This window comes from Dreissena polymorpha, chromosome 12 (genome assembly GCF_020536995.1).
Source record: "Dreissena polymorpha isolate Duluth1 chromosome 12, UMN_Dpol_1.0, whole genome shotgun sequence".
Lineage (NCBI taxonomy): Eukaryota > Metazoa > Mollusca > Bivalvia > Myida > Dreissenidae > Dreissena > Dreissena polymorpha.
The window spans coordinates 50,240,924-50,260,350 of NC_068366.1; the positions used below are offsets into that span (position 1 = coordinate 50,240,924).

General features: G+C 34.0%; 1 protein-coding gene across 1 annotated transcript in view; it reads left to right on the forward strand.

Annotated features, from left to right (window-relative positions):
- The window catches only part of LOC127852336 (zinc finger and SCAN domain-containing protein 20-like), a 9,445-nt gene extending 8,763 nt beyond the window's left edge, over positions 1-682 (forward strand). Inside the window, exon 2 of the mRNA XM_052386276.1 lies at positions 1-682. This exon is cut by the window's left edge and continues 1,279 nt beyond it. Coding sequence (XP_052242236.1) covers positions 1-7 — 7 coding nt within the window. The 3' untranslated portion in view covers positions 8-682.
- Positions 683-19,427: the final 18,745 nt, after the last annotated feature.

Below are 19,427 nucleotides of genomic sequence, written 5' to 3' on the forward strand. Positions count from 1 at the left end.
CGCGTAAGAACGCAAGCACATACTAAATTGTCTCACAAAGATAGTTCGACAATATATGTCACGGCATGTTTGTGAATAGCTTCAACAACATATAAATCTATTGAATGGTATAAGGACAATGGATATTCAAGAAAATGGATATAATAACTGAATTAGTTTTTCATAGATTTTGATGGTTAACATGTATCCTTCGAAGAAATGTGTTTCCTTTTTTGACGATAGTGTCTAACGATGTTTAAATATGAACTATTTTTAGTCATAGCTATAAACTATACAGGGAATGCGTAGAGTAATACGCTTGTTATGTACAAATTTGTCAAATTGTCGTGAATTAGTACTGTTCATGTTTGGAAATAGCCTAATAATATAGATGTGTGTCAATATGCGTACACGAGAAATAAGGAAAAAGACATGAAATGTTGAAATATCTTAAGCATGTATATACCATAGATGCATACAGTATGGTGTAACTTATACATATACTTTTTATAACAACAGAACGTAAGATTTCGACATGTATCACAATTGTTTGTATAAGCGGCTATTTTATACGGTCGATTTTTAATTTTTAAATATAATTTATTACGAAATAGGCGAAGCAGTAGAGCGCTAATGTTTTGTGCTTGATATTTATTATATACATCTGAATAGCATATACGCTTTATATGTTGTTTAATGCATGTTAAAAATATATTGAAAAGGACATCTTTATTGAAAGAAAAATGTCGTGCTTTCAGTGTTTTTATCTTGTTTTCGGGCGTATTGTGTTGTTCAAGAAAAATAAATACGATAATTTTGACCCAGAGTTTGTGTATATAGTTGGAAACATTGAATGCCTATTCACTTGCGCAAATGGTTTAAGGAAGGCAAGCGTTCAACACTAGTTTAATGAATACCTATGGTAACTAAACAATTTTGTGAACATAAGCGGTTTGAATGAATATATCAACCTAAACTGGCATAAATAGTTAAAATACACTGGTAGATACACATGAACAGTTATTAGGCCATCCATATCCGCTGTTATTCGGTGACCATTTTTATTTGTTTATGTTTTTTAATTAATGTATCAATTACTTTATTGAATTAAGACATTTCTTGTTTATTTTGTAAGTGATAAAAATGTGAACTGCCCATAAAAAAAGAATTATGGGACTCAGTGTATAAATACTGTTGTTGAGTTTACACGACGACAAATACAAATGCATTCAGACCGACATTTGGGATCAGTAACAAATTGCAAACAAAGAAAAGAACATAGAACTAAGTGTAAAGAGTAAAACATATTCAATTACTTTTGAATGTCAGACTTATCAATAAGGTCTGTTTCCGGTAAAGCGAAACGAGGATTTTGAATCAAACTGAGTTGCTGAGAGTGTCGCAAAGTCCTAAGAATTTTTTTAGCCTCGTTTTAGAAAATATGGGCTTAATCATCCTATATTAGCCTCTGCAGTCTTCACATGCTAACCACGGACGACATTTTCCGCTTTTGTGGAATTTTTCGTTTGAAGGAAGTCTATTCTAAACAAACATCCTTGTTAGTCGGGCAGTTTCGTGCCCGCCCGTATTAGTTAATCTAAAATGACACTTAAAACACATGCATTAAGCGCAGTTTTCCCAGACCGAGGTTAAATTACACTCAACTGCATGATTACACTCTAATGTACACAACAAGTGGTTATTGATTTTTGTTTCAGATCAGATGGTTTTTCGTTATAATATTTGATTATTTTTTCATTCAAAATGATGTTTTTACTAATTAACATCAAAGCCTCAGGCTAAACCCTCTGATGTACACAACGTTCGCCCCATGTGTTGCCTTAGAATATCGCGTGTCTTTTATGACAATATAGATACGAATTTGTTTACAAATGCGAGTCATCTCACAAAACCCGATCACTGGCATATGTTGCAAGAACAATAAAAAAGAATAGAAAATATCTATTAAAGTTAAACCCGAGACGACGAACTGGAATGCGGCATCACAAAAGCAGTATTGGAATTAACCCATTTTTGCCTAGTGGACTCCCCCATCCTTCTAAATTGGACCAATTTATTTCCAAAATTAGGGATGTCTAGTATATTTATTTCTATATTTAGAATATTTCTTACAGAAATTCCTTTACACAAACAACGCAGACCCTGATGAGACGCCGCATCATGCGGCGTCTCATCTGGGTCTACGCTGTTTGCCAATGCATTTTTTCTAGACGCTAGGCATACATGGGTTAAAGTTTGTGTTGTTATCAAAGCAATTATCAATTCAGAGAAAGACGATAGTGAATGTTAAGAGATGTTGAATCAGTTAGATAATAACATTGTTTGCAAGTAAACGCATACTTTTCGAATTATAAACTTTAATATTGATACAAGATTTGAAATCATCAAAAAACTTAAACAAGTTTTATTACCTATTAATCGGGTCCGTCAAAATCTCTGAATGTGTACATTTTGCGTGTTTTGCGATTGCTGTCGATAAATTTTGGAGTCTTCGAGGTTTTTCTTAAGCGTGGCGTCGGTAAACAGTAAATGTATAGAAACCAGTAAAATATGCGAACATATTCCGGTAAGTACATGATATAATCAAAGTGGAGGAGTCAAATGTAAATACATGTAAAAAAATAGTAATTTAAACAGCTAAGTAGTATCACGTAAATGCTACAACTAACTTTTACGAAATATAAAAGAAACCTTTTGCACATAGAGAGAAACCCATTACTTTACCTTTTCTGTGCATATTTTAATAATAAACAAGATTTGTCATTTACAAACCAAAAAACCACACGACACAAATCAGAATCGACTGATTTTGTCCCATCTTTTCCCACCGTTTTCAACTGACACGTAAGCGGATTCGGCACAATAGTTTACTATAGTCTCTGACTTTATCATATTTCAGTGATTTAGTTGTGAACACCTATTCTTACTCTATTAATATCTCCAAACGATAAAACAAGAACGACTGTCTAAAGTGTATAACATTCCTTCGAGTAAAATATGTAGATTTATTAAGAGAGTATAGCTCGTACATGACTCGATTATTTAGTATATTGTTACCTAAAGAATGGCGGGAAAGGCAGGCAGTTTTTTTCCTTCAAAGGTATTTTTCGATTTTTGTTATACTTGTAAATATTACCAAAAGGGGTTTATTCGTACTTTTTAGAATGTTTAACAGTGTAAACTTATTGTTAAAAATGAGAAATAACGACACATTTCTGAAATGACACTTTTTCTTGAATGCGAGTACCAGGAGTTACTGCTCCTTAACGCGATGATATGAGTCGCGTTCTGATAAAACTGGGCATAGTGCATTCGCATAAAGTTATGGCGCACCAAAGGGGTCGAAACTTTAACTTCTGCTACAGCAGAAAAAAATGCTGCTCGAGCAGCAAAATTCCTGCCCAAGCAACAATTTTTTTCTGCTGCAGCAGCAAAATCCTGGTCGACAAGCATTTATTTTTAGAATAATCCCTTGAACCCGCCAGCCAATTAAATTTGAGCTAAGAAACGGACGACATAATTAAGCTATCTCTGCGGAAACGAAATAGACTTGACAATAACTTAAGAAAAACTGCAACAAACTCATAATCTGTGTTTTAATCAATTATTATTAAATTCTCATCCATTGTTCGTAGTTGTTCATAAAATAATAATTAAGCTTTAAAATCGTTAAGTCATGTAGGATCATGCACATTTGATTGATCAATTGCTCCAACGTTAAATGATTTATGCCTATGTGTAATCTGATTGGCTGATGCCATAATCTAAAAATAAATGCTGGTCGAGCAGGATTTTTCTGCTGCAGCAGAAGTTAAAGTTTCGACCCCTTTGGTGCGCCATATAAAGTGTCGTCCCAGATTAGCCTGTGCAGTCCGAACAGGCTAATCAGGGACGACACTTTCCGCTTTTATTACATATGTTGTTTAAATGAAGTCTCTTCTTAGCAAACATCCAATTTAGGCGGAAAGTGTCGTCTCTGATAAGCCTGTGCGGACAGCACAGACTAATCTGGGACGACACTTTACGCACATGCATTATGCCCAGTTTTCTCAGAACAAGACACATATGTTCTATATGTGAATGTGCCATTCCATATTTCGGTGCATATGTTGTAGGACAGAACATGTAACAAGTAGTGTAATAATGTTCTAATTGATCAGGGAATAAGTGCTCCATCAACTTTAATTAACAAAACAGTATAAACAGATGAACGAAAAAATGGTATACATGTTTGGATGGATCTTTCATGATGAGTTCCGTCAGCTAACTAAGATATTTTATATAATGTAGTGATAAACGAAATAACTCTCAAAAACGTATTTACCTTTAATTTTTGACAATTTTCATTATTTTACCAGTCAATACGAAACAATTGATATCGTCCACGTGCAAAACCTAAACGTGTCACACACAGGGAGTTTCAAGTTTCCACAAACTAAAACGAGTCGACCTCATATGATCTCATATAACGGGTCTGGTTCGCGAACTCGAGTCCATGTATTAACTCGATTTCATAGGCAACACGCAAGTTACGGTACGAGTTGTGTCCGAGGGTTTTAGGGAACATTAGGTCAGACAATAGGCAAAGGGTATCCCCTTTCTAACATATCAATGGAAGTCTTTCTAGCGCATGAATAGACGTTTTAAAACGCTTGTCTCAGATGTAGTCTTCCGATCGTATTCCATTTCATTAGGTGTTGTTTGTTTTCAAAATGCTTGTAATAAATATGTGACGGCGACGCATCGCCTTTTAGAGCACCACTCACTGTCGGAAAGGCTTTTGTAAATGAATGGATGTTGACTGTTGACTTTTCTTCTTTTATCAATTGAACGATAATGTGTTTTCTAAATTATAACAAACAAGCTTGTCTGTTTCTGATTGCAGTTAATTGTCGATTAAAGGTCTCTTTTTTAATTGCAATTAACAGTCGATTAAATATTATTTTTTGGTCTGCAGGTTTATATTCGTTACATTAAATATAAGAAAAACGCTAAGATGGATCTGCGAATTAAAAAAACCCTCAAAGAATATAAAATGAAATATAAAAGCTTAACAGCATTAAACCTTTCAATTCACGTTTGGCAAAAGTAAGCACATTATGATATGGGCAAATTACCGCTGCGATGATTAGAACTTTCATGGAGCAAGAGTTATCTCTCTTTATATAAATCAAACTGAAGAATCTAGACAAGAGGCTTTTCATAGTATATTTGTACATATATATGGGCCGTGCTCTGGGAAAAGGGGGGTTAATGCATGTGCGTTAAGTGTCGTCCCAGATTAACCCGTGCAGTCCGTACAGGCTAATCAGGGACGACACTTTCCGCCTACACTTGATTTTTGCTAAGAAGAGACTTTCTTTAAACATAAATTATCATTAAAGCCGAAAGTGTCAGACTTCACAGGCTGATCTGAAACGACACTTTACGCACATGCATTACAACCCCTTTTCACAGATCGCGGCTCATATTCATTTCATCTGCATACAAACAATAATACCTTTAACTCTTTCAGTGCTGGAACCGAATTTTGAAGGCCTTTGCAAACAGTTTGGATCCAGATGAGACGCCACAGAACGCGGCGTCTCATCTGGATCCAAACTGTTTGCTATTCTGATAGTATTCTTTGAAAAAAATCGAAGAAAATGCTAATTTTAGAAATTCTGCAGACGACATTTTAGCAGACGACAAATTTCCTAGCATGCAAAGGGTTAAAAACATAGGACTGCAAATACTCTGTGGAGACTGACATATAGCAGGTAAGATGGTATGTACGGTACTGCATGCTTACAACAGTCTAAGAGTTAACCGGCCATATGACGATCACTAAAAGCGATTATTATTTAGGTTTTCTTTAATATAACAGGATTTGCGTATGTTGAAAAATAATCTTTTCACACAATTAATCACATTAAGTTTTAAAACGTCAACGTTCAACGAATTAAACTTGAGGCTATCCTCATTTTTATCAATTAAATTAATCAATTAATATGGGAATTTTCTAGTAGCATACGAAATGCTCCTTGGAAGAATCATACAAGAAACGTTGCTGAAGTGTGACGAATGCGGTGTTAAATGCGTGCCTACAAGCATTGTCCTCAGATCCGCTGTATTAAGTAGTTCAGAGCTATCGTTTTTAGGTTTGATTCAGTGCATTTAAACATGCTCTTTATGATAACTTGAAAGTGTTTGTTCTCATACCAAACTCCCCACTTTACTAGACGCCTTGTATTTGTAATATTGATTACAACTGACGGTTCACCAAAGAACACATGCTTTCGAAGTCCTTTTACCGATTACACAGGAATTTCCTCTATATTATTACAAAGGCTTTGTTCTTATTTCACGCAATACAGAAGTATGATATGGATTTGGTGAAAACCCCTAAAAATTAAAAAAAAAGTTAATTGCCTTTAAAATGCACTTTCTTTGTTTTCTTTTAATAATTCCTAATGAATTTTAAAATGTATTAATCACATTGTATTGATATTCATTGTTGAGTATCTTACGTAATTGTTGATTAATACAGAAATAAAATTGTATTTTATGTGTAGTAACCGTAGAATGAACTTAACTTCTGGTGGGAAACGAAAACCCACATCTTTGTAGGTATCCCAAATGACGTCCGATAATCTTCGGTTCTGTTTTGTTACCTCAGTATTTTCGGAAGAGGTGACAGTCGTTTTTATGTAGAAAGAAATAGGAAAAAGCCTATCTGAATTTGCAAGCAAAGTTTCCGGATAATATATTATGTACTTAGGAGCAATTTCCATTTTAGGTTGTGTTCTGTTTTAAGTAAGAGCGACTGACCCCTGACCTTAGGTTATCTAATGTGTCGGGTATAAGCCTCACATTACCGTTTCTAAGTACACCACTTTCAGACAAGTGTCTTCAGTGGCTTCAGTACTATGTGAGACATTGCAGGGCCTATTTTTTACGAACAGAAAGGCATCTTTAACGCATGACATTTTTTTAGATTGTCAATGTGCCATATTGCTAACAAGTATTTATAACTAACTAAATGCACGACAGGCATAATCATCTCAGCCAGAATAGATTCATATTTTATTGTCAAAGACCGACCACAGCGGACGATTTGTTAAATTATTGAATTATGAATTCCCTTGTAAATATAAGTTGAAGATTGCAAACCATACAGTAAGCTGTGCAAATGTGATTGCTTTTACATTCGTCTACGTTCAATGGAATATAAATGGAATAATATATGATGTGATGAGCCGAAAATATAATATATTTTATAAAACAGTTTCAAATAATATTATTTGATTATTAAGTTTACTTAACTTTATGTATTCGGTAACTAAATAAAGGTTTTTCAATGATACTATGAATTTTTCAAAGAAAAATCTATTTAGCATTGGCTCCATCTCTTTTGACAAAATCCAAAATTATCTATTACGACGGCCAGAAGCCACTTTTTTGTGCATGCAGCATCTAATATATGTTGTACACAATCGTTGGATGTCTTAAGTGATTTAATTGGGTGGAAATCTGCCCGTCACACAGGAAAAACTCATCGAAGTGTTTTTTTAACTCCCCATGCCACAACTAATAAAGGTTCTCACGTTTTTAAATGGGTTGATACTGTATGATTCTGTACATTTTTGGATATATGCTGAAGAACATATAAAACATAATCACCCTGTCAAATTATCCATTAAATTTCAAAACATTCGGGCCTGAGCGCCACCTTGGAAGTTGCATTGGCTCATTTATTAATGCATCTCAAAAACAGGGTGGTGCCCATGATATACCAGTACGTGTATGAATTTAGCTTGCAAAACAACCACAACCACAGGATGGCGCCCATGATATACCAGTACGTGTATGCATTTAGCTTGCAAAACAACCACAACCACAGGGTGGCGCCCATGATATACCAGTACGTGTATGCATTTAGCTTGCAAAACAACCACAACCACAGGGTGGCGCCCATGATATACCAGTACGTGTATGCATTTAGCTTGCAAAACAACCACAACCACAGGGTGGCGCCCATGATATACCAGTACGTGTATGCATTTAGCTTGCAAAACAATCACAACCACAGGGTGGCGCCCATGATATATCAGTACGTGTATGCATTTAGCTTGCAAAACAACCACAACCACAGGGTGGCGCCCATGATATATCAGTACGTGTATGCATTTAGCTTGCAAAACAACCACAACCACAGGGTGGCGCCCATGATATATCAGTACTTGTATGCATTTAGCTTGCAAAACAGCCACAACTTTCCATGATGTGACTACTGTTTAATATTTTTGACTTGACCTTCACCGCATGCGTATTTCATTTATGTAAAAGCAATCAATATTTTTAAGTTGCGTCTAAATACAAGCATATAACCTATTTATTGCAATATTATCCAACATCTTGATTTCAAGGTAGGTTCAGAGCATCCGCATCTGTTCCTTGGAATAGGTATTATCAGACAGAACTGTTGAACTTATGATAACGTGATGACAAATGTGATATAATATTATAAGCATTTCATTTCCATTGTATTGATTATTAAACCCTTCATCTTTTCAGTGGGGAATAATTTTCCCATAGGTTTATGATAGAAATGATTTTCTGTCATTATAAACTAAGCTCGTATACAATTTAGAGATAAACTTGACCATCCATTTTCATACGAAATATAAAATAAAATATCACAGGAAAAAAAAGCTGAAACATATTGGACAACATATGCACATTAAAACCAGCTTTATGAATTTTACGATAGTATAATCTCCAATTGTGTTTTCCATTGTAGAAAGTAAGAATAGTAGTTCAGTTATTGTTTTGAATTTTACGTTTTTGATGGATCTTATGTATCGTTGATATTATCTGGTACATGTTATATCCACCATTTGTTATAATGTTTGGAACCATAATGCCTTCCGGATGTGTAGCCACTAATAACCTTTTAACTCTTTTCGCGACGTTTGATTTCCGTACAACTGCTTTTATTACGGATGATTTTGAACGAATTTTGAAGCAGACGCACATATCTTCTTTTACCATTTGGGAAGATTATTGCAATCGAGTGATTGACCATGGCTCTAAATATTATTCTTATTCTCTTCCTAAAATTTTCTTAAGTTCAATGGATACGTACAGAAACGAGATTAAGTAAGCGCACGAATACCAGACGAAACATAAAATACACATTATCGTAATTTTAATGTCAGGAATAGTAGTGGTACATATAGTCGGTCTAGCTGCATTTTGTGTACGTAGTCAGGTAGAAGGATGTCGGTTTCGGAACATTATTAAATTTTGCAAGAGGCCCTGACCTGAAAGAGATTCTAGTGGGGTTTTGATGGCGGGCGTGAATAAAGGTTATAGGTGCGGTTTATAGTCTGCTTCGATAACGTACATCTTAAGCCGACTTCGATATTAACCTCCCGATCACTAGGATTTAAGTCGTCCGTTTACATTTGGCGCTATAGGCAGCCACGGCACATTGACTTATTTCCGTCACAGGTACCCATTTATACACCTGGGTGGAGAGGAGCAAGCGTGGGCTAGCTGACATTTGTTGATTTCATACAGAAATCATTCTGTCATTGTTCACTCCAGTGAGAACACACTGCCACGCTTGTTTTTCAATCTCTTTAATCCAATTACATGTATCTTTATTTTATGTGGTATTAAAGTACATTATTGCAAGCAAGACATTGGAAACTTTGATAGAGGTAATTGTCCCCAATTTTTTTTTAATTGTTTAAATTGCGAAATAAATAAATTATTATGAACAATGGTAATGTCTTTGCTTTACCATATATAAGTAATGTTTGACCAATTATAAATCATTGGTCAATACATGTAATTTTAGTTAACAAATTAAGACAATGTATACAGTTTCTTTGTCAACAGCTGAAGATGATTTTCAGAGCTTAAACATTATGTATCATGCACACAAAGTACCCAATACTCTTCTACCAGTTTTCATCTCTCCACAAAGCAGTATTTAAAAAAACAACAACAGCAAGACGATTAACCAATCCCAAAACTTTACTTTAGCAGGGATATAATTAATATAAGAATGCCTGGTATTCTCCCTCAGAATGCTTGGAAGGATCTAATAATTAGTTTTATACTTGTATTTTGATAGTTGATTATCAAAACACTTTCCATAATAAGAACACTATGCTTTGAACATAAGACAAGCAAGACCTCTTTGTTGTCATCAATTAGCATAGTGTGACCCACCAGTCAACAAGCCAGAATTTCATGAATGGCAAAAACAGCAATGTCAGTCAATGAAATAATGGATAGGCAAAATAGAAACAAGACTGTGTGAAATTATATAATATTTATGTTATAACAAATATAAATGCTGTACTTTCCAAATATGAAGTTAAACAATAAGCTCCAAAGAGATCACAGAAATTCCAAGCAAAGAAACTGTCATACACCGTCATAAAATTCAGAGAAACCCAATACATCAGAAATATGATATATAATTGACCACTGATATTAGGCTTCAACTGTCAATTACATCTACTGAATTTGGGTTATTATCAATAAATCATCAAGGAGTCGCTAACAATATCTTATGATGATAATTACAATCCCTCCTCAGACAAAACAATTGGTACATGTCCTAGTTCTTTGCAAGAGGGCAAGTTGGTGGTTATTTTAAGCAAATGACAAGGTACATATAAAATCAAACTACTTTTGTTGATAATGACTCTTTTTTAGGTGCAAGTTAATGTTAAGCCTTTCCTTTTAAAATTTGAATGTAAACTGGTGGGCTTTAAATATTTTTATGTCAATTAGTAAGTCAAATTTTAAAAATGTGTACATGCAAAATCTGCTTTCAACAAAACTAGCTTGGACAACAACAAAAAGCAATTAATGTGACATTCCAACAAAAGTGGCTTTTGAAGAGAGAAAATGTGGTAAAACTGGTGCTGGTAAAAGTGGTACAAATGGTGTATGGGTAATTATCAACATCTTATGAGAGTGATAGCTCATGGACCTGATTGCTGGCAGAGCCTCAAGTGGAGATGACAACAGTTTTTTCTGTTAGCCATCAAGAAACGTGTAAGATTATCTTGGTTATGTTATCACCTAGCTCATTATTAGCGCAATAAAATATTAATGAGATGGAAGATAATGTTTACATTTTTATTCTTATAATTTGCTGCAATATTGGTACTTGATGATTGGACAGGGAAATACTTTGCCCACATAAATATAAATTTATATGCCTTTTATATAGTAACCACTTAATGTGAAAATAAATCTTGTGCCATATTCAGCCAGGGTAGCTCCTGAGAAGCCAGCACATCTGCACATTCTTGTCAGGAGCTATTCTGTCAGCAAATAAAACAGAGAAATCTAACATTACTAAAATTTTCTACTTCAAGTTGTTATTCTAGTTAATTGATTCAATCAAATATAAGGTGTGGTATCACTGGAATTGCATCATTTACTTCCTAATGACGGAATTATTGCATTACTTCGAGTGTAAAAAGACATGATTGACTCTTTTACATCACCTTTGATTATATATCCGACAAACGTGTTGGTCCATCATAAAGTCATAACATGCGACATTAATCACAACATAATTTCAAATAATTCAGCAGTTGTTTATCAAGTTCTTTATGAAACTATTACACGATGCATGAGCTGGAACATTATTATCTTAAACAATGCAGCACTTGATTTTCAAACGTTAAAAACTATAAATTGACGTTTTTTTCAGAGGGGCATTATACATATTTGATGCAATGGACATTTTATTAAAAAAAAATCATGTTTTCAAATGATTATACAACTGACAAAGCAGATAACATTACCCATAACTTGAATTTTATACAACAATATAGAGGCGCGGATAAGAGGAGATTTAGTAGAATTTGAATTGGGAAATACCTTTAAGCAGCATACTTCATTGAGCGAGGATATGGAAGGGTGACACGCACTAATTCGAGATCAATTTTTCGATAATATAACATAAAACGGAGTTTTGTAACCTACTTTGAAATCGAAAGATGATCTTTTTTTCAATAATTGATAATGGAATGTTATGTATGGCATCAATGAGGATCGAAACGTCTTATCTAACGTCTTTTTTCCGGAAAAGTAACTCTGAAATGTAAAGCCCATAAATACAAGACCATTGTTTTTGTTTGCGCTAAATAGAAAACAAATCCGGATTACAAAGTATTTCATGTTTCAATTTATTTTAAGAACTACAACTTACATTCAGATTAAAATTAATATTCTTCATTCAAATGTATTAGTGTAAAGAACCGGCTCAATTTCACGGTAACTTAATAGCCTCCATGAAATTATCATTTGTTTTGGTAACTGCATTTCTTTCTATATTGAAAATATTTCGCCATATTCACCAACTAAAATGACACGTGTCCGCTTTTGGTACGTTTAAAGAAAAGTTTCCTTTAAAACGGAAAGCTTTAAGTTGAAAAACGGTTACGATACCAACGCAACGAGAAACGATTTAAGCATCCACTCATCGATAGAATTCAGTCAAAGACCAAGCTTAGACATTCTCTAAAATGCATTAAGACGTGGTCGATTGACAATATCAGTCGAAATAATTTTAAAGAAAGAAAAATAAGTCCAAAAGCAGCACATCATTTAATGTGTTAATACCAATAAAGACATTTAGCAATACGTTTGTGTCTACGATAGTTAAAGCCTTCAATATACTAACATTCAACTGACCTAATTCTGTCATTTGTTACAAGTTTATATACGCATTTCAATTATCAATATATGGTTTACATAATAGGGAATAGGGATTAATAAAATTAACACACATTTTAAACATATCTCGAATTTTCTCGGCTTTTCATCCGCACACAGCATCTTGCAACTTCCACAATATATTTCAAATAACGCTTTTATGCCACGACTCTCATACCCAAGCTTGTCCTGAAATCATCGTTGAGCATCTTTTAATCAGGCGTTATTAATCACTAAACCATAAATAAACTTCCTGTTAGTTAGTGGTAAGATGGATCACTTCGAGCATTGCCTTGCAAAATACCATTCTTGTCATGGATATAATCATATTTTCAAACAAGCAAATATTGTGCTTGAATTATCGTTTAGTTAATATTGATCGGGCGTTTGTAATCAGTGAGCAAGGCAGGGACTTTGTCCTAATAAGTGGCAAGAGTGTATATCTCAAGCGTCGCCATTCAAAATCCCATTTAAATTATGGGTGCCATATTTTCACACAACCTTCTCAGGGTTACTGAAAAAGTGATGACATGTTTGTTTGAGCCACGCATAAGCTTACGACTGGCCTTCAATTCTGAAACTCAAAATAATAATTGTAAACACATTCATGTACGGCTGACAATAAATGACATTATGGGGCTCGTCACTATTGTTTTTTCCCATTATTATATAATAATTATGATATTAGCAAAAACATGTTTCTAATATCATAAGTTATGTGACATACTAGAGTCTTCGCGAATTAAACCTTAAGAAGCGAACATAGTATAGCATGGGTGACGTTATGCAGTAAATTGCTTTCACATTGATACACACAACGGAAGAGAACAATCATAATCATAAACAACTACTGTCGTATTTATAATCGGTTTTAGTGCGAATTGAGAAATTAGTCCTTTTTAGCAAACCTGCATATTGAAGTAAACAAAAACTACCAATCATAATCCTGAAACAACTTCAGTCGTATTTACAAATGTATATAGTCCTAAGTGTGAAATTATTCCATTTTAAATCAACCAACAAACTGTGGTTCTTCTAGTTTCCTGTTTTTGTAAATGTCAATGTTATTATGATCACACTGTTTCCGAAAAAAGAAATTGTTTCTAGCAGAGGATTAAATAATATGTGACGGCAGCAATCTTATTTACCAAACATGATGTTTCTGACGAGATAAACGTTTTACGTAGTAATAGAAAACCTGCAAACTTCTGTACTATAAACATTTATTCTTAAACAGGAGGGGTAGCTATTAGAGGTATTAGTCATTTCTTTTGAAAGAAATGACTATACCTCGACACTAAACATATTTTGCAATTTAAAAATAAATACTTTTCGATATATTCTTTATGATTCACTTTTGTAAAGGACGCATTCAATTGACTAATTTTATTATATTATACTTCAACCTGACATACATTGACCTGAAGGTTAAGATCGCCATGAACAAGTTAAGACTACTGATTATTTTAGAAAGTACAAATTTTGTTTGATAATTTACCGTCTTTTTAATCTTATTCATGGTACTCGCGACCTTTATTAGTGATGGAGTTGCCGAAACAGGAATCATTCCTTGTCGACACTACACGATCATTAAACATGTAATTTATGGCTTTTATAAGCGTGTCTTAACGTCATATTAATTATAAAAAATAGTTCAACTTTCGTAGTATCAACATTATGTAAAGTAAATTTTGAAATTAAATAAAGTCGCTGATTTCTATCAATTTTAATGTGTGGCCTATTTGAACGCTAGTTCCACCATAATTGCGTAATTCAGGACATACAATTGGGTCAGATATAAATGATTGAACTTTCTTGATTGCCTAAATTCTCCTATTTTACTTTAATGAGATGTGACACAGATTTCTCGAGAGCTAATCTTTTAAGCTTTTTTTATCGACGCATTATATAAACTCGTGCCCTTGCCTGACCCGTTATAAAAATATCTGCATCTTAATATTTATGAATACCAACGAATGGAGTTCTTCCATCTGTCTGTTTCCTGACCGACCTTTTAGCAAGAGGAGAATTCTTGAACACACATATATCTCAACCACGTGATGTTCTATGCGATCTAACAATCTCTTGTTTAAAGTGACGTGTTCACAGATTTTGGCATGTTTCGAAGTTGGTTATTTAATGTTTTAAATTAATAAATGTAAATAATGGAACTAAAGGGAGCAAGTATAAAACAAAAATAAAAGTAAAGACACACACAAAAAGTAATCCATACCTGAGCTCGAACAACTGACCCATGGAGTAAACGTCTAGAGCATAGACCTGTTGGCCATCCGTGCTGATATAATCACGGAATTATTGTGTACTTTATATAACAAATCCTCGTACTGTTACAAATACAACGATAGCAACAGGACTCTTCAAATTATTCCATCGTTTTGCGTTTGTAACGCTTTATAATTTTCAGATTTTTAAATTTTCAAAAGATGCATATAATTGATATTTTATAGCATGGTAAATGTTCAGTATTACTATTTCCTCGCCAAAAACGTAATAACAACGAAATTTTGCAAATCTGAAACATTTGTTTTCAATTTTGTCACTTGATCAAAACTTGAACATGTCTCTTAAAGCTTATTGCTTTAACGCAAATATACTAAAAGTTTCTTTCTCCAGTTTTTACTTTGACATCACGATTGCAAGGCGGATCATATATCTAACATTTTTAGCGCATAGTCAATAATCTAAACTTAACGTTGGCCGCTTGTTATAATCCTACCGAAATGATGAAAATAAAGACATTTAATTATTGGTTGCAAACGATATAATAATGAAAGAGTGGAAAATTAGTGTTTTCGTACATTCATGTTTTTCAAATTGTACATGCATTCGTGGAAAAAGCTTGGCTTGATAAACAGTATCTTAACGAGATCCATTAATTTCTTAATACTAGGTAGGTGTAAAGAAAAATAAAGTTAATAACTAGTTGTGTGAACATTTAATGTCAAATAAATTATTTTTTATTTTATTGGAAAAAAACGGACACAATATTATGACACATTATTCAAATTAAAAAAGGCACCATCGATATGAATTGTCAAGATGATATACAGCAATAAAACATAAAATAGAAGAAAACGAGTGTTATACAGTGAGTTAATACATGGTTTACAAATTGTATGATCTTATATGATTGGAGGATTTTGCAGTTTGGACAATTTATGTTATATCCTTGTAATGCCTACAAATTCATACGTAAATACAACCGATTGGACTACACATACCGACTTTGCCTTAAGATTGGGACGTAAGTCCCACGTGTATAATTTGTAAACATTCCAAGAAAATGGATATTCTCTGGCTTTGAGACAATGTTAAAGAATTGTAGGATTGTTTACGTTTCTTGAAGTTAACAAAATACGATTACAAAGAACATAATTGCTAACAGTGCATAAAAAGCAACAAATTCCATAACACCTGAATAGACACTTCATAACATATTACATAATTACTGGATTGTAATTAAATGTGGAAGACATACAACGTATAATTATACTGTTTATGATTTTGAGAATGTATTTCAATGAAGAACATTTTAATAAATCAACAGAAGAGTTAAATGAGTCACAGGCATTACATATACTCATCATCATTAATCAATTGAAAAATAAGGCCGATGAACTGCTTGGCGAAGAGAAAGCTGAATTCAGAGCTGGGCGGAGAACAGTGGAACATATCTTCAACCTTTTCCTTGAGAAGATATTACAGAAGACTCTCCATGACCCCACATCTCTATCTTCATTTGCGGAAGACCCATTTCCAACTTGAGATTCGCTGATGACATTGATTTCATTGGCGCCAGCAGATAACTTCAAGATTGCCAAAAAAATACTATGAAAGAGCATACGGAATAGAGGTCAGCACGAAGAAGTCGAAGATCATGGTGAACAGCAGGACCAACACAAGTGCAGACATCACCATTAATGGCGGGAAAGCTAAAATAAGTAAGCAGCTTCAAGTACTTGGGCGGAAACCTGCCTAAGACTGGTACCAGTACCGATGAGGTCCGAATAAAAATTTCCATGGCAACCGCAGAGATGGCCGGACTGAGAAGGTTGTGGACAAGCAGTTCCATCAGTTTCCCAACCAAATACAGGCTCTTCGAATTCCTCAAAGTCTCCGTTTTACTCGACATTGCGAGATCTGGACGCTTCACGATAACACAGAACGCAGAATACAGGCACCCAATCATACTGGCGAAACTTGGCTTGGCTAGGACACGTCACCAGACACGACTCTCTTTGCAAGACTGTTCTCCAGGGCATGCTAGACGTCGATGTCTAGGCTGTCAGAAGACAAGCTGGCTGGATAATGTAAAAGAGTAGAAATCCCTTACCATGGATGATTTACTCTCAGCAGAAACAGACCTGACTGGCGGAGAATTTCTGTATCGCCGTCACTCATTTTCACCCAACGACCAAACCTGTCAATGGATTGATGATGATGACAATACAATTTATTATCGAAACGTTATTTTTAACTAGGTAAGACGATTGTCTAAAACTTGTAGAAAACGTGTTCAAACAATTTAATCAAGCTTTTTAAATTGCACACATGTTTCGCTGCTATTACAGGGAAGTCATCTAAATCAACAGTAGTTTCAATAAATGTTTAAAAATACCTATAAGAAATAACTATTTCAGAAATTGCAAGGAATCGACGAGGTGATTTGTGAAGGGAGTTATAATGTTAGCGTTTAAAATAATATTAACGAAAACTATGTATTGTAAGTAAATAGGCATGCATGCTTGTCCATATTAATTAAAAATTACAAAACCTTCCAATCTTATATTTCACACCAAAATTAAAAAACTATTGATATTCAACGAAAATATTTTGTTGTCTGCACTCTTCTCAAACACCATAACGATTGGTCAATTAAACATTTTTTATGTTGCGTTGCGGATGTATTTAGCAAAAAAATTAGCAAACGTAAAACTACGTATTGCTTTCGTGAAAATGTTTTTAGGATTTAAAACATCGAACGATAATCATTATTGAAACACTGTGAACAACGTTAACGACTGTCCGCCAATAACAACGGAGGGATATTTTCTTAGATGTCGATTAGTCGGTCGATTCTCAGCCTAGACCTATCCTCGTCTGTTATGTTAATATTACAGACAGTTCATGCGGGTTATTGTGAATGTTGGTGGTATGTTTTTCTAAAAGTAATACAAATTGTTTGTAAGCGATGTTTCATCCAAGCCATATTGGTTGAATGTAGTATTGAGTGTTTGTATATATTCCCGATAGTCATGTTTTGGCATAAGCTTTTTCTATGTCACGTGAAATTATAAAAGAGACACCAAAAGTTTTTTACCGGCGGAACGTTTGATAAGTGTACACACAAACACTCACCGACAAAATGAGTGAACATAAAATCCCCACTTACCTGGTGACAATGTGTAATTACTAGTATTTCCGGCACTCAGATCTCGGGGCTTTCCTGTCATTCACATAGGCTAATGTTTCACTAAAACGATGCACTCTCTCAAAACAATCAGTATTGTAAGAGTGAACTGAGTTAGGTGCAGTGGGGTTATTTTATCAACAACGGCAAGTTTGGGATGTGACAAACATTGTTTCGCTAATTTGTTTTCTCAAGTTCTGCAATTTTAAGGAGAATATTCAGTCAAAAAATCAAAATGACTGTTTCATACACCTTATTTTGGAAATATTTTTTTATTAATTTACGTGAATTATTCCTTTTAAAGAGGTAACGTAATCATACACATTAACAATAAAATTTATGAAAACATGCACAGCGCAAACATATCTAGACATTATTACACCTGGGTCATCCGACTTCGAACAGTTCATGTCCATTCTAAATGTCAACAAAACATGTTTGTGTAACACGATTCCTTATTCACAAACCAATTATATTTTGTCTGCGTTCAAAGAGGAGTCACCAAACAATGGAATACACACGCATCGTTACATCCAGATGAAGATAAACTACATTCCGTATTCATTTGGATTTGCGTCAGTTAAATATAAATACAGCCGCATTGAGATTCCAACAAAGTAAAAGAAAAGATGTGGAGAATGCTGGTTGCCGCATTCACATCCATGCGGATAACGATGCAAGATTTGTGTTTGTATGTGTTTGCCTTTGTAAGTGTGATTGACTCTCAACTAACTTCAAATACAACTTCGGAAGGTTCCTTCATGACTCGACAACCCTGGACAGAACAAAACTTTGTCGATTTATTCAAAGGTCAAGTTGACGATAAACTGTGCCCACAAACTTCTATCTGCCATAACAGACCCGATATGACACGTGTGTATGAAAACTCTAAGGCGTCGGAATGCTGCAAAGGTAAAGCTTGATGGCTTATTACCAGCGAAGTTTATTATTATTATTATTATTATTATTTATATTATTATTATTATTATTATTATTATTATTATTATTATTATTATTATTATTATTATTATTATTATTAATTAATTATTATTATTTTATTATTATTATTATCATTATTATAATTATTATTATTATAATTGTTTTTTTACAAGTGATGACAAAATGACATCTGTCTTAATTCAAAGTACTGATAATTATAAGTCAAGACGTAATTAAACGAATGCATCAAAAATATATCGAATGGACGCTGAAATGCATTAAGAAAACCCTGATCAGATCTTTAAAATGTCGTGCGCAGGTG